Source organism: Taurulus bubalis (genome assembly GCF_910589615.1).
Source record: "Taurulus bubalis genome assembly, chromosome: 10".
Classification (NCBI taxonomy): Eukaryota; Metazoa; Chordata; class Actinopteri; order Perciformes; family Cottidae; genus Taurulus; species Taurulus bubalis.
Window position 1 is genome coordinate 5,772,313 of NC_136598.1, and position 16,177 is coordinate 5,788,489.

Here is a 16,177-nt window from a genome sequence, read left to right on the forward strand (position 1 = left end):
AGTAAGACATACCAGGAGCATCTCTTTGGCCTCCTCTCACAGTCGTACCTGTCCAGTGGCAGAAGAGAGCCTGCAGCTGTTGCGGGAGAGACTGTGGCTCAGCACTTTCAACATGGTTGTCCACATGTCGGTAGAACCACTCCGGATTGTTAAATGTACTCTAAATAAAGACACAAATATAAATTCTGTAATACAGGTGCTCTCAGTCATTTGATGACCGATGAATACTTGCATCTAAAAAAAAAACCTACATCACAATGCTCCCACTGGCAAACGTATCCATCGGATCCTTCAGGAACCAGGTTGTTGCTGTGCAAGCCTTGGTTGCAGCTGGGCAGATCAGGACGGGACTTGAGCAGCTGTGACCCGACAAACTTGAGCTTACCGTGGTAGTTGTGGAAGTACGCGTGGACCTCCAGCTCCGCAGGGCTACCCATGGACAGAAATACACATCCATTCCAGAGACAAGCATACTCATCTAAACAAAGACAGGGGATGAGTAATTACTGCAAAGAAAGGGCATTTACTACAGTTATTTATACTGTTTAAGGCTGGGCAAATAACTGAACATGTTAACTATAATAATAATAATAATAATAATAATGCATTTGATTTGTAACGCACTTTTCATTCAAAATAATCTCAGAGGGCCACAGAGCCAATATATAGTAAAAACAAACAACAACAAAAAAAGTCAAGACAACATACAAACTATAATAAAAAAGAAATAGCCAATATTTTAACCAACTTTGCTAAGTTTTCTTGTGCAAAACACATCTTGATCTCAGTTACATGTCCTGACAACACGAGGGTTAGAATGACTGATTTGTCAGATGGACTTCAGGTCATACCTCCCCACCCTACGAGTAACGTAGCCTGACTACTCGTGCATCCTCCTCACTCACCCAGCTCCTCTAGGGCATCGTTGTCGCCCAGGTAGTCTTTCAAATGCAAAGACATGTGATCGCTCAGCTCCTCCATGGTGCGGCCCTTGAAGTTGCATGAAGCCCACTCACACACCACCTCAAAATTGTCCAGTCTCTTGGTTGTCATCATGATGGTGATCCCTGTGTGCTCAGCTGCTGCTGCACACAACCACCAAATAACAACGGACCTAAACAGAAAAGCATGCAACGAGTCGACAGACATTTTAAAAGAGAGAACATACATACATTCAGTATTATGCTGTCTTGAGCTGGCTGGCGTTTTTAAAACATGCCAACTAAAAATAGTATACACTATAAAATGTATGAACCGACGTTAGCTCAAGTTAGCCGAGAAGTGGACGAAGAATATATTTACCAAAACACACGTTTTCTTCCCGACTGTGCTCGATAACGAAACAAGTAACACGCTAACTTCCGTTTATTTCCATCTCAGTATGTTGTGTTCATATAAGAGTTATTATTTGGGCTGACAGTCCAGCTAACGCGGACGCGGAACCCGTCACAGGCTCGACTCCTACTTGGTCGGATTTGTGTAAATGCTTCTTACGAGTATTAGTGTCAGTAGCTTCAGCACCTCTGTTATCTGAGCTAATTCTCCTTCCCTCCTCTGAGCTTGTCTGGTTTTGTTTATTTCCGGTCAGCGCGAGCCTCAAAACGGAAGTTGGTCTTCTTCGTTTGCTTTTCAAAACAGACGAAGAAGAGTGCTGCCCATTACTGGCGTCACTTAACTGCCTTTTTTTTGTTGCTGTATGGGTGTTGTTAAATCCTTCATTCATCATTCAATTCAATCATTTGTTAATTACTCGTTTTCTGATTTGTAACATTCTCTTTGTTTTATATCATTTTCATGTGGCAAACACATAACCTGACCATGCTACTATGTTGCACTCTCACATTTGAGAGAGAGAGAGAGAGAGAGAGAGAGAGAGAGAGAGAGAGAGAGAGAGAGAGAGAGAGTGATCTGTTACAAGTTCCTTGGACACCTTCAAGAACCGGATGCTGAGAAGACATTTGAGTTGCATAGCTTAGCCTGCAGCCACCTTAGTTTGTATCCAGTTAACATGATGCTTTGTGATTGTGCAACATTAGCTCTTATCCACTAGAGGTCATCATTTGCTGACTATCAGCACCCAAATATGCCATGTCTTGCTTGTTCAAGAAATATAATATTCATATATATTTATTTCATGAGGGTGCATGTCTCCTAATATGAAGTCGAAACAACTCCAATGAAGTAACACAATATTGCGCAGTGATAACAATGCAGATGTTCAAAATATCCATTCATGTAAATTGTCAAATAATATACTAGAGAAGGCTCTCAAACTTCGATGATGCTATACATTTGCTTAATATTTAGCAAATACACTGAATGGCCTTCTTTTTACTTTTTTGGGGGGTTTATGACAGTAACTAACAGTGACTGTTTCAACATGACAACAAAGGCCATCCACAAATCATAGTATATATTTCATACTTGAAAGAAGTGTATGACATCTCAATTCTACTATCTCAATGCAGTATTATAAGCTATGTAGGTGAGACTGTAACCAACCAGACAAGTCTGTTAGAGGGGGGACAAAGCTGAGGCAGCCCTTGTGCCATCACTGATCTGTTATTCAATATTTCATGCATAACAACTGAATTATTCATGCAGTTTTATGTCAGGATGACTGATTCACAGGAAAATGACCACCAGCATCTTAAAGCTAGTGAATGAACTGAAAACTGATTCAATCATTCTTCCATTTTACTTTTTAACTTTGAATCTTTTGATTCAAGACAAGGCCATTTTGCATCTCCTAATTATTTAATCCCTGAACTGTAAGAAACATGAAGAAAATAATGAGCCAATTACATCTCAGAAAAACACTTTAAATGGTTATAAATGTTGGCTAAGTTTTACGAACACAACATGACTTCTCTTTAAAAAATAAAACCTCACATACTGTCCTTACAGTGCTGTGGAAATAGAATCCAGGCCTAGAACAGGGTTTCTACGGCCTGTTTTTAATGCTAAATTAGGCTAATTTTGTATCCTCTGCAATGCAACTACCATATCCTGCTATTTTGTGCTATTAATTTAATGTCAAGATGTTAAATTACTCCTCATTGCTGAAGTGATCAAAGGCTGCTGCAGCAAATGAAAATAAAATATACAATTATTTATTAAATAATGTGTATTTTTTTCTCCAATTCAAAATCAATTTCAAAGAAAATATTTTATATCATATTAAATAGTTCTGAAAGTAGAATACTGTTGTGTCTTTTTTTAAAATGCATTAGAGAAACACTAACGTCAAGCAATAAGTCACAACATACGATTCTGTATCATCATTTTAATCAGATTTCATTCAGAGCAAGATGAGAGTACAAGCACAATATCACAACATGTTTGCAGCGGTATGACGTTGTCACAACATCATTTCTCCCTGGTCGGACTCCACACACAGTCCAAACCAGACAACATACACAATGAGAGATATAGCACCAGGGTGTTGGAGTGCACAGCAGCATGTCTAGAGGTTGGATCAGACTTGATGTTCGCAGGCAGCAGAGGTCGTACACAGAAAACTCTCTCACTTGCTCGCTCTCTCTCTCTCTCTCTCACACACACACACACACACACACACACACACACACACACACGCAGAGAAGCCAAAACTGGAAGCAGACACACCGTGGTAGTACTTGAATGGGCTCTCACACACTGCTATAAGGGTTTAAGTACAAACACGTCATGTCTAAAATGAACAGATGTTTTTTTGCGCATGTTCACACAGCAGCATTTCAAAGAGCTGAACTTCAAGTCCTGGCCCATCCCTTGTCCTTCAACACCTGGAGAGATCAGCCTATTCAGAGTGACATGTATTGTGTAGCTACAATAGGTTCTCCCTTATCAGACCTATATGCATATCTTTTTTTCTTAATTAGCACAATTACAGCGTCACAGCTCAGAGAGGATGGACCACAATGTCACAAAATACTGAGTCGTCATAAAACTGCAGCATCCCCATTAAATCGAAGGAGTGGATCTTCATTTAGATTGCAAGAAATATGTTCGTGGGTGAATCCATATTGCTGGTGTGTTTAGTTTATAGCTTTAACAGCCACTAGACTATGATTTTACTTTATGTATGTACTTTGGTTTCTACGGTGTGGCCAGAATCTATTACTACACATGCATTATATTGGAAAAGGTCTCGCCCCTATATATTTATCGTTAAAGGCTCCATTTACAAGCTAAAATGTGACTGTGGCATAAAGTCTGCTAAAAGGTTGCTACTCACCCAAAAACAGGGTCCTGCATGCAAGCTGTAGTAATTATATTACAGTTCATTGGGTTTCTTAGCAACCAAACTGATAAAACCAGATATCATCCAGAACAATTAAATGAAAACCAGGACCACAGCGGAGGCACTGTAACTAGGAAACGCAACTATAAAACAGATGTTGTACTCTCACAAAACCTCTTATGTGATACAGTCTGAGAGAAAAAGCATCCCTTTGACACTTTATACAATCATGTTTATCTCAATTGTCTTTCAGAGAAAGGTAAAAAAAATGCCCTTTCATACACATGTGCATGTGTATTGATGGCTCTTTTTTATAGTTCAATGTCAAACAGAACTCATATAAATAATGTGCAAATGATGTGGTCAACAATATATAGCGGTTCTGTGCACCAAAAAACAAGGAATCACACACTTTCTCACACACACACACACACACACACACACACACACACAAACACACACATACACGCACGTACACGCACACGCTCTCTTTCTCACACACACACATATTTTAAAGTGAAATTATTTGCATTATTCTAAAAGCTTAACACCAGTGCCCATTCGAAGGTGAACAATATATGACAGGACAGCAAAAGCAACAGGTAGGGGAAATAAACCAAATGGAAGAAATTTGCCTAATTTGTCAAGTCGCCTTTGATCACGCAGATAAAAGTGTAGAGATGAACTACTTTCACTGCTTCGCTTCAGCCAGTCTATTGCTGATCTCTTTGCTCTTCTTTGTGACCACTCCATCTGGTTTGGGCTCTGGGGCGCCCAAAGACGGTTTCTTCTTGGCTGACAGGGAACTAGCAATCTTCTTCTCTTTTGATTTTTTCACCATTTTCCCTGTTGTTGTTGTCGGTGTCTTTTTTGGTTTGGTGCGAGACACTGTCTTATCCACCTAGAAGAGAAGAGAGGTGAAAAATCCTCAGAGTAAAGACAAAAATAGTCAATTAAACAAACTGACGTTAATGCGATAGCTTGATATTTTGGGAAATTCCCCTAATCGCTCTCTTGCAAAGAGTTAGATGAGAAAATGTATGTTTTTTTCATGTCTATCCAAGAAAGCAAATACGCGTATTTCCCAAAATCTCAAACAATTCCTTAAAACGATTGCTTGAATAATGGAGAATCTAAATGATGTCAAAGCCATATCTTAGCATGCAATACATACCTTTTTTTTTTACTCTTTTACTTAATATAAAAGACAGGCAAATGACACCAGAGGGTTTAGGTGATTTTTGCAATATGTGGTTAGTGCAATGAGGGTAAAGGAAAAAAGAAATACATCACAAGGTGTATTTGTACCTTTACTTTTATAGAACAGCAGTTCGTGCAGTTTTCCATTTAACTTTTAAAGAAACCAAAACATACAATGTTGATGGTTTATATTAGTATATGGTATTAGCTTTACACCTTAAAGAAATAATATTTTGTTAACATTCAACCATTCATAGTGGTGGCAAAGCTCTGATGTTTAAGAAGCAGGCATGTGACTGGAGGAGCGCTGGTTCACATTCCCATACCAACTGGGGAAACTGAGCAAGGCACTTAGGTTCTCTCTGCTCTTGTTGAGTTGCCACAAAAACAAAACACTCATGGATAAGCTCCCAGAATTTGTATAAATGAGTTGGTGGACAGCAAAAAGGTTGCATGCTCAACCTTTGCTGAATAAATAAAACTTAAAAACTTGTAAGAGATGACAAATGTTTGTAAAAGGCTTTTTTTCTGACACTTAAAATGAAGGGCTCTGTTTCTGTGAATAAAAGAGGTCTGGTGCGCAGGTGCCACGGACACGTCACGGTGGAGCACTGTATGTTATCGGTGTGGGAGGACAATGTGTCTTTCATGGCCAGCATATTCTTAAAGTGGACTCTGCGCTATGGTGCTTTTCACAATACAGACCCAATCAGATTAGACGCATTTACTCATTTTCAGTACACATTCTTGATACTGTGGACTTTGAAGAATAAAGTTAGATATTCATGGCTGCATCATACTGAACTGCAAACTGCTACAAAGCCAATCAGACAGCAAAAGCCAAAAGGATAACATTATCCGCAAACAAGTGTTACCAATGCTTGATACCACTTGCCGCTGGCACACACCCGGCTGTGCCTCTCTTCCCACTTGTATGCAGTCAAATTGATGGTGAGCCAATTGTGTCTGTTAGTTTCCGATATAATTTTGCCTCGTGACATTTTCAACATACATTGTCACTAAAATAGAGCCATAAACAGCAAAAATCTGTTTAAATGTGTACTAATTAAATATGATGAGAAGTTTGTCTTAGAGGCCGCCACTGATGTAATAAATCCATCTCTTTTGTTTTGATTCTCATTTGTCACTTGGAAATATCCTCTCAGCTGCTTTGTTTCTTCCATTAATTAATTCACCCTCTTTCATAAACCTCCTCAGCTTCATAAAGGGTGGTGGGTGGTGCAGGCTGAGAGGCGGGCAAACAGTGAAGATGTGGCTGATAGTTTTTGCAGAGTTGCGTCTGACAGCTGTGTGATACATGTGACTGTGGCTCATACTGGTCAAAGCGCATACTCTGTGTGTGTGTGTGTGTGTGTGTGTGTGTGTGTGTGTGTGTGTGTGTGTGTGTGTGTCCAGTATGCACGATTGCGTCTGCTCAATTTGAGGTCAGCCTCCATGCCTTCTAGAAGAAACAGTGAACACACCTGACTACAGCAGATTTAGAACAGAGCTGCTCTCAGTCTCTGAGACGTCCTACAAGAATGAGAGAGGGAGTGGCCGGTGGCCATATGAACACACTACTAGAGACACATTATTAACCAACTGTCGATAACATGCACCAAGATACCAATCTATGTCACTCGCTGCTATAATCCAAAGATTGGATATTATAGATGTAAATGTCAAACTGATGCAGTACATATTTTTTGTTTCGGTGAAAAGTCACAGACTGGCTTTTAAACTTTTCACTGGCCGATTTATATGCATTATGGAAGAATATAACAATGAAAACTGCTTGTTTTGTTATCTAAAATGTCTTCAAATTAAAATATGAAGCTGTTTTGTTTGTGTATAATAAGTCACCTGCCACCAGAGTGACTTGTATGGCGAGTAAAAATAATTAACACTAACGCAGCAGTAATAAAACGTAATCCCAAAGTACTAAATAATTCGGTATAGCAGGGCTGACAGAGTTTCAGACATGACTACAATTCATTCGATTTAAAGGAAACTCCTAGAATAGTATTTTAACGACCTAAGCTGACATCAGTGGATCTGTGTGTGCGTGCTCTCACCTTGGCAGCTTCCTTGCCGGGCTCATTGTACAGGCTGCGTATCCTCCTGCGCTCCAGCAGCTTGTTGTCAGTGGGGTGAGCCTTCACCTGCTCCCCCTTGTATGTGGCGCTGTAGCTGGTTTCCTGACTGCTCTCCTCCACTGGGGGTTTATATTGAGATGGAGCTTTAATGGCCTTCACTGGTTTCACATCCTTATATGCCTTGAACTCAGTCCTACGAACAGTGGGAAAAGCAAGCAGAGAGGTTTCTACGGCCGAAGTGTGTGGTCATTTTCATGATCTTGTACAACCGGACAATGAGTGTCCGCACACTAGATAATGCTCACATGAACATTTCTTTGTTTACCACTAGTGACGTCTAGCTCTGAGCCTACTGTCTGAAGCAGGATCTAGTGTGCACATACATTTTTTCTATCTTCATGCCAGCAATTATTTTTGATTAAAGATGAAAAAGAAAAGCATAAATCCCTCATATTAAAGAGAGATTGATACTTTTAGGATTATATATGAACACAGTAGAATATTTTTTGTAAAACTAATACTTTCATCTCTAAAAGTCTTAATGTAACTGAAATTGTTGAAAATTAACTTTGCATTGTTTCCAACCTGCCTTTAGCAGGTCCCAATAATTGACTGGAGCTAACAAAATAGTGTTAATCATAATTTAGCTGGGTGTGATTATGATTTGCAATTATAATCCATGCAGATTGGCCAGTGCTTGTGCTAAATGACAAGAATCACCTCAAGCAGCAATCTAAATCAAATGCAATACTTTGTTTTCCACTTAGAAATGTGTAAATTGGATTGATTTTATATTGATAATAAAATACTGGTATATGTATTTATAATGTCTCATGTTCACACTAACTCAGGTTTGTGGACTTTTAAACACACCAATTATGGATAATAACAAGTACATATTTTGTATTGTATTAAGAATGCATCAAGACATATTTAATGCACACTTTAGGAAATCAGCCTATAAAATAAATGATTCATATAGCTATTGAAACAATGAATAATGCTCCTCCGCTTTATTGCTGGATCTGTTAACTGCATTGTAAACTGGAATTTGTCTTTTCATTTAATTTGCTGAAATCAAAGCTAGTTTCTACTCAGTGACTAAGAAACTATTTGTAATTGGCAAATTTAAACAGGAAAGACTGTTTTAATCAACACATAATACATTATAGTTCAAAGATAACCGTCATGTGGCCTTTTAACGTCTGAGGAACAAGAGCTTCATGTCATCTCTAATGTGTCTTTTTTTCTTCTTGATGTGTCTGTTCTTCTGTGTGTGCCTGTATTAATCTAACATGTCATTATTCATGTAATCAAATTCAGTTTTGTTTGACTTCTCAGAGCACACCATAACTATTAACAACTGGTACTAAAGGTTAATTGGTCAATTGAGTTAATGTCAAATAATCCTTTGGAATAACTTTCTCTCACTAAACACAAAACTGAAGGCACTGGTTAACTTGAATATGTATGTGGAGCCGACTGAAGCCATCAAGTTCACTTGCATGAATCATCCCTAATTCAATTCAGAGGCAGCCTGCAGAAACCTCGTTGAGACACATGATTACATTCAGACCCTTTTACTGGCTGTTCTCATTCATGGGCTACTGCATTGATTCGGTAGTACTCTGAGGGGGGATGGAGCAGGAACAGATCAATAATGCAACCCTCATCTCTGGCGATATCAGTTTGCTTTGCAAGTCGCTGGAGATTGTAACAAGAGACCCTGCAACACCAAATAAACCTCGACTGTCTCGAAATGTTGTATCAGCGGACACAGCCCTGTGGCATGCAGCAGACAAGTTGTGTACCAAGGGAAAGTCGAAAGAAAATGTTTCAGTTGCAACTCTTATTAAAAAAAAGGCCCACGCTGGAGGCCTTTATTGCACGCTGCTGAGCATAAACAGCCCTCGCCCCTCACGAGCATCAGACCTACCGATAGCTGCTGGTAGTCGACATGACCTGCTTGATCTGTCTGTTGAGCGCGTCTGCAGCTGCTCTGCCTTTCCTCTGCTCGGCGCTCACATCTGCAGCCACCTGCGCTTCCGTCTTCTCCCCCGTTTGCCTCTCCGCTGACTTTTCCCTCTTCACGCTCCTCTTCGCCGGCTCTTTTAACTCTTTCTCCTGTGTTTTCTCCTCGATCTCGCTCTTCTCCACGCCGCTCTCGGCCTCGGCGGCCGCCGCGTGCTCCAGCTTTCCGCTCCCCGCGCTCCGCTCCGGCCCGCCGGAGCTCGTGGCGGCGGGGCTGGGTTTGGGTATCCAAGGGTGGTCGTGCTTCTTCGGGATAGGCCAGGGCTTGTAATCCTTCTGGTACTGAGATTCGGTATTGAATGGGGCCGCCGAGCGTTGGTACTCGTTTCTGGGCTTGCAGCTCGGCTCGGGGCGCACTCTCCACGCCTTGAAGTCTTGGCGCATGACGGACGCCGCAGAGCCATCTTTGCCCGCTGCGGCACCCGTCGCGGGCGGTGCCTTCCCGGGCTCATGCTCGTCGGGATGGGGCTGGGTTTCTATGGCTCCGGCCCTCTTCTGTCGCGGCTGCGGGTGATGGGGGAGATGATGCTGTCCGTCGGCCACATCCGAATATTTGGTGAAAACCAAAGGCACCGCGATGTCCGCTTTGTCCAGCTCGCTCCAATAGCGGTTGATGCAGCAAGCACGCGTGATGCACGGCCATGCCATGGTGATACAAACTAGGAGGCTGGCGAGCGGAAGATGCGCAGAAAAGCTAGAGCTGGGGAGGGGGGTAAACGTGTAAATAAACGTCCTACTCACGACTCGAAGACTTACAAATGCTCGGTCACTCACCCTGCACCCTCAGTTTTCTGTCCAGTCAGGGTTATTTCTCCTTATAGCTTTATGTAATTCTGCTCTTACCCGAGACTAACGAAAGCAGAGCCCCAACAACTCCCCTCCTGCAGCCTAGTGGTTCTTACTGAAGTTTAAATGGACTTTGGGTTTGCTGTGGAGCGCACATTGCTGTCTGGTTGCGCATCAAAGCGACCCCACCCACATTTGTGTGATGCTTCGAGATGCCCGGGGTCTGAGTTGTACGGTGAACTCTCACCTGAGCTTTATTCTTGTTGCACCTGGAGGAAATGGCCGATTATGTTGCTGAAAAAAGGGTTACTTCATCATGTATCAAACTGCAGGCCTTTTCCTTTATTAGAAGGATCCAAAATGTAAAGCATACAACTGAAGAAAGAGGGAAACATTAGACTCAAAGTGCCTTCATTTTGCTTTCTATACATTTTTATTATTATTAAGCCAAACAGAAAACGCATTATGGAATTCATGTAAAATATGACATGTTGATTGACTATTTTGTGTGGCAGGAAAAAAGAGAAGAGAACTGTCTTGCCATAGAATAACCCCAAAACACAGTTACTGCTACTTAATTAAGAGTTGTGTCCATTTTCTTGCTGAAGACCTATTTCAAATCTGAATGTAAAGAGATGAACTTTCTACATACTGGACTTTATATCCAGAATATGTCACACTAGCAGTATACACTTTTTGTTTGAAAAAAAAGAAAGTCTTCCATTTGAGCCTGCTGATGTTGGTGTAACGGCTCCCTCTTGTGCTCTTTCTGCCTCATTGTCAGTGGAAAGAAACCAATGGGCTGTATATCATATCAACAAAGCTACTTGCCGTCATCTTGTGAATTAAAAGCAGATAATAAAGAAATGCTAACAATAAATTAGCTGTTTATGGCAATTTCTTCCTACCAGATTGTTTTTACTACATGTTTCTGGGAAAACATCAGGGACTGAATAAATGCATTAAAATCAATAGTTCTTATATCCATGTGCACATACACAAAAATATAAATGAGCAACCAAATGAGGATGTGTTTATAACTGGCAGCATAACTGTTTCTTTCATTTTCGTCCGAGAACAGCTGAGCGAGCTCTGTGATTGTCAAATCATTTCGTCGGAGCTTCTTCCTCCACCACTTCCTCAGCTTCAGCCTCAGGTTCAGCTTCAGCTTCAGGATCGTCCTCTGGATAGAGTCTGCAATATTTGTCTACCATGACATCCAAGTCATGTTTGACGTGGGTGTTAATGTTAAGCATCGCCAGACTTTTGTTCCACTGCGTAGCGGACACACTGTCAAGATAAGCCTGCAGCCGGTCACTCGCCTTGTCACTTGTGGTGTCCTCTAGTTTCAGCACTGGCAAGGCGGACAGCACCTTGAGGAAAGAGTTCACGTTGGGAAAGAACTTGACATCTGGCAGCTGAAGGGTTTCATGGATGGTGGTGGGCAGGCGCACCTCTTTGCCCCGGTGCTTCCACTTGATTCTCCAGCAGTGGAGCTCTGCAGTAAGCGTGTCTGGGCTGGGGAGGTCGTTGCGGTACACATCTGCGTAGTTCTCCTCGGTGGTGTTGAACTTCATTTGCCCCATGACAGCTGGGACCAGTGACAGGCACTTCAGAGCTTTGAGGTTGGTCTCAGAGAACATGTCCTCCACCTCCTGCATAATGCCATGGATAACGGGGACAGTCACATACTCCTTAAAATACGCCTCTGCTTGGATTTCACCCACATCAGCTGCACGCTGTTTCCTTAGAAACAACCTCGGCACAGTCACAGGAATCCCCATTACATTGGCCACACTCACCGCCTCCTCGTACCAGAACTCATGGTAGACTTCGATGTTATCGTTGACCTCATTTAGTGAGTGTAGGACAGCGGTTAGGCTGTTGGCAGCAAAAAACACATCGAGTGTTTCCCCTTGGAGATTCCTCCCAAAGGCTCTGGTGAACGTGAGAACGTTCTTGAGGATGACGACGGTGACGACGATCTCAAAGTCAGACAGAATTTCTGTGACTGAATATGCGTTTGCCGCAACGGTGTCAGCGAACTTTCCATCGTCATTGTCCCGGATGTTGTCCATGCACAGTAGCAGGGGCGGCAACATATCTAGCAGCACGTCGAAGACATTGTGCTGCTCCGTCCATCCCGAGCCACAGGCTTGTTTAAGTGTGGCTCCTTTCTCTTCGTTCTTCTGGTAGTGAGTGGATATCGCCTTTTCAAGCTCATCCTGTGTAAACGGGGTTCTAAAGAACACAGCAATCCTTCTCAGAGTTTCCATGACGACCTGGACATTGGGAAAAGGCAGACTGTTGGCCAGGTGGACGTTCAGTGCCATATGAGAGCAAGGCATGTGCAATGCCAGAGGATACTTCTCCATCAGCAACACTGCCACAGCCTTCATCTTGGTGGTCGAAGTCCCGGTGGCCTTGTGGGCCTGGCCGCGGCAGTCCTCCATGGTGAGCCCCCAGCGGTCGGTCAGCTGGGCCTCCAGCCGCTCCACCAGTGCAGACTCATCACCATCAAAAGACATGAAGTCCAAAAACTCTTCTCTGAGGACATTGTGCTGATTCACAAAGTGTACAAATAAAGGCAGGTGCTTCTCATTGGAAAATTCAACAAGGTCACCTGTCACTAGGGAGAAGAAGCGGCTCTCCCTCACCTCCATTAGCATCTCCTCCCTCACTGTGTTCTCGCAGATGTCCAACAGCTGGTTCTGCTGGGTTGCCGAGACATATTCCGCGTTCACAGCTGTCGCCTGGAATTTCTTTTTCAAAGCTTCATCGCCGGCATTCATGCGGTAATCGAGAAGTGCCTGGAAGTTGTTTGACATGTATTCAGCTTCAGATGCTTTGCCGACCACCAATGGGATACTCTGTTTTCCTAGCATGACCACAACCTCAAACAACGAGCGTAGGTATTCACGAAGCTCCTTTTCCTCGGTGGACAGTTGAGGTTCATCCTCAGTGGCACTTGTGCCGTCCTCAACCGTTGCATCTTTTTTGGAACCAAGCTGGTCAATGGAAGACGCCACTGGGGGAAAGAGACAAACAATAAAGGACAGCGATCATTTTCAGTAAATACTGAATAGAATTGACATGCGATTATTTAACTTTACTGGCAACAAATAAATTACACATTTACTTACATCTCCTTTCTTTAATCTTCCTCAAATCTTCTTCAGTCTGAAAAATAAAACGTGTGTTGTTATTTGGTCAACCTACCAAGGTTAAGATGTGCATTTAAAACAACAGAACTAATAAATCCTTTTCTTACAAGTTCTTTAATCCGCTTGCGATGTCTGGTATGAGGATTTTTTAGATGGCTGGTCAGATCAAATATGGTTGGAATGGCTGTATCCTTCAACACAGTCCTATAGGGGCTCTGAAAAGCAATACACTAAGTCATTTTTGGGAGACTCAGTTTTTAAGAGACAAGTGGAAATCGTATTCAGAATGGTGCTAGATACTCACCGTTTTGCACACCATGGCTGGGTCGAAGTGTTTGGCACATAATCTGTAGTGCTTGTTCAACTGGTCCGATGTTTTCGCTTCTAGGTCTGCTCTGCGGCAGTTCTCTACCCAGATTCGACATCTAAAAAAAAAAAAGACACACAGATGAGCTTTATGGGACATTCAAACATCAGTATACACCTTAAAGTACAACTTCTGGAATGTTGATTTTGGGGATCAGTGCATTCAACATGTCAACATCCATCCTAAACTGTTTGAGTGTGTTGTTAACAGAATGTGAAGACGTTAAATAAGTGCGGCGGTAGTGTTTCAAAGCTGCAGTGTGTACGTTATTGCTGAAACACATTTTACAGGAGTGCCCATTATTTGTATGCAGTTTGGATGTTGTAGGCAAAAGTTACTCAGGGGCCTGGGTCACTTAACGTAAAACAGCCTCGATATTTACCTCTAAATATCAGTAACCATGACGATTTTCTGTACAACATTTGAACATGAACCTTGCATAGATATTGGAGAATTGAGAACTTAACATTAAAACATATTGAGTTGGCTACGACGAGGCACTGCTTTGGTTAGTAGCTCACGCTAACTTTGCAAATGTTATGATTTCTCATGCATTCTAACTATGAAAGCGCATAATGGTATGTTACATTAATAGCAATTAATTAGCCCATGGGGTAACGTTGGAAAAGACGCCTTACCTCTCAGGGTCCCGTGGAAACCGGAAGAAAGCCAGGTCGGACTGTGTGCTCTTCCGTGTACAGTTTGGGGCCGCGCAAAAATTCGGCATGCTTCAAGCTAGGTAGTTAGCTTCGCTAACTTAGCGAACTATTATCATCTAATAACTTCAGCGCGTTCGTTTGGAGACTCGAGTGAGTTTTAGCGCCGAAGAAATACGACCTCAGATCGTGTCAGATAGGCGTTTCCATAAACAATTATCAATCGGCTCCGACTGGTTTCACGATCACAATCAAAACAGTTACAAAGGTTCAGTTTAGAGTTTTGCCGGTCCAGGGCCCGCCTACAAGGCACCTGATTGGCCGAAACTAAAGTCTGGGCTGTAACTATTGGTCACTCGTGCCACAGTCCTATCGACCAATGAAAAGACGTCTTCACGCTTGAATATAACGACAACAGCGTGTCCGAGTGCACTGCTGCCCTCTACTGGGTGGCTCAGGCCACTACAACACAGGAGCAGCTATATATCTGAAAGGGTAGGCCGGTCGATGGATCGATTGTATTCAGGCTACCAGCTCCCGTGCGACTGCCCGATTTGATGCAGTCAATTTAACCGACAGTGCAATTTAACTGACCGTGTAGAGAGAGAAACAGATAGCTCGCTATTCTAGAATAATACGTACATACAAAAAAACATATAACGCTATATATTAACGTTAGTAATCGATAGCTATGTATTAGCGTTACCCAATGCCATACCTTGACTCATTCCTCCCAGTCAAGGTATTATCTGCCTACTTTGTGAGTTCAATTATGTTGCTAGATTATATACAATTAAATATCATGTAGAAATACTATCAGTATTCGGCGTGTTTATACTGCATATTTTGTTTCGTAGTGTAAGGCGGCTCGTTGGTCTAGGGGTATGATTCTCGCTTAGGGTGCGAGAGGTCCCGGGTTCAAATCCCGGACGAGCCCTCATCCTTTTGTTTTGAATTACAAAGAATCAGAGACACGCCCTACATTCCAAAAACACAGGAAGTAGTCCAATAATAAGCATCATGAAAATTGAAAGAGGTACGTTATTGGTTGTCCATTACCGTCGAAATTATATCTACAACGAATAAATGTTAGCAAAGTATCAGTCATGCTTCAAATAAAATGGCACGGGCTCGTCCGGGATTTGAACCCGGGACCTCTCGCACCCGAAGCGAGAATCATACCCCTAGACCAACGAGCCAGAACGTCATAATACGGCCTCTCTACCTTTACAAAATACATACACACGACATGTGTGGGTATGACTGAAGCAATTTTGTGATCATATATTTTTTGTGGGAAAGCAGATTTCCACGAATTAGCTAATATAGATGGAGAGCAATAAAGAGACACAGAGGAATTCAATTAACTTCTTTTTATATATCATACATAAGACTGTCTTAATATAATACAAAGGGCATTGTCATAAACACAGCAAAGTCTTGACTAGATCTTACAATCTGTGGATACATGGACTTATCCTTTCCCCCATGCTGTTCAATTCTATAGTGCATGTTGCATGTACAAAAAATGTGAAAAAAATGTGAAATCAAAAATGACAAGGATAAATCCAAATTAAATAAGAGGATTTCAACTTCTGTTGGGTGTTCAGATATGTCGACAAGTATACGTGTTT

At 42.0% G+C, this 16,177-nt stretch overlaps 3 protein-coding genes across 3 annotated transcripts in view; all 3 read right to left on the reverse strand.

Annotated features, from left to right (window-relative positions):
- Positions 1 to 1,056, reverse strand: part of LOC306742101 (histone H4 transcription factor) — a gene marked incomplete at its 5' end in the record, with an annotated part of 6,295 nt that extends 5,239 nt beyond the window's left edge. Inside the window, 3 exons of the mRNA XM_079224441.1 lie at positions 49 to 160; positions 252 to 478; positions 906 to 1,056. Coding sequence (XP_079080567.1) covers positions 49 to 160; positions 252 to 478; positions 906 to 1,056 — 490 coding nt within the window. The remainder of the gene's footprint in view (positions 1 to 48; positions 161 to 251; positions 479 to 905) is intronic.
- A 3,878-nt stretch (positions 1,057 to 4,934) lies between these two features.
- Positions 4,935 to 10,218, reverse strand: map6b (microtubule-associated protein 6b; the record flags this gene model as incomplete). Its single annotated transcript, XM_079225116.1, has 3 exons — positions 4,935 to 5,144; positions 7,519 to 7,732; positions 9,476 to 10,218. 3 exons carry the CDS (start codon positions 10,216 to 10,218, stop codon positions 4,935 to 4,937), a joined length of 1,167 nt encoding a protein of 388 aa, XP_079081242.1.
- Positions 10,219 to 10,780: 562 nt separating this feature from the next.
- thap12b (THAP domain containing 12b) lies at positions 10,781 to 14,614 on the reverse strand (the record flags this gene model as incomplete). The annotated part of the gene is made up of 5 exons (XM_079224603.1): positions 10,781 to 13,384; positions 13,500 to 13,536; positions 13,628 to 13,735; positions 13,825 to 13,945; positions 14,526 to 14,614. The coding sequence occupies 5 exons, from the start codon at positions 14,612 to 14,614 to the stop codon at positions 11,463 to 11,465; spliced, it is 2,277 nt and encodes a 758-aa protein (XP_079080729.1). The 3' UTR covers positions 10,781 to 11,462.
- Positions 14,615 to 16,177: the final 1,563 nt, after the last annotated feature.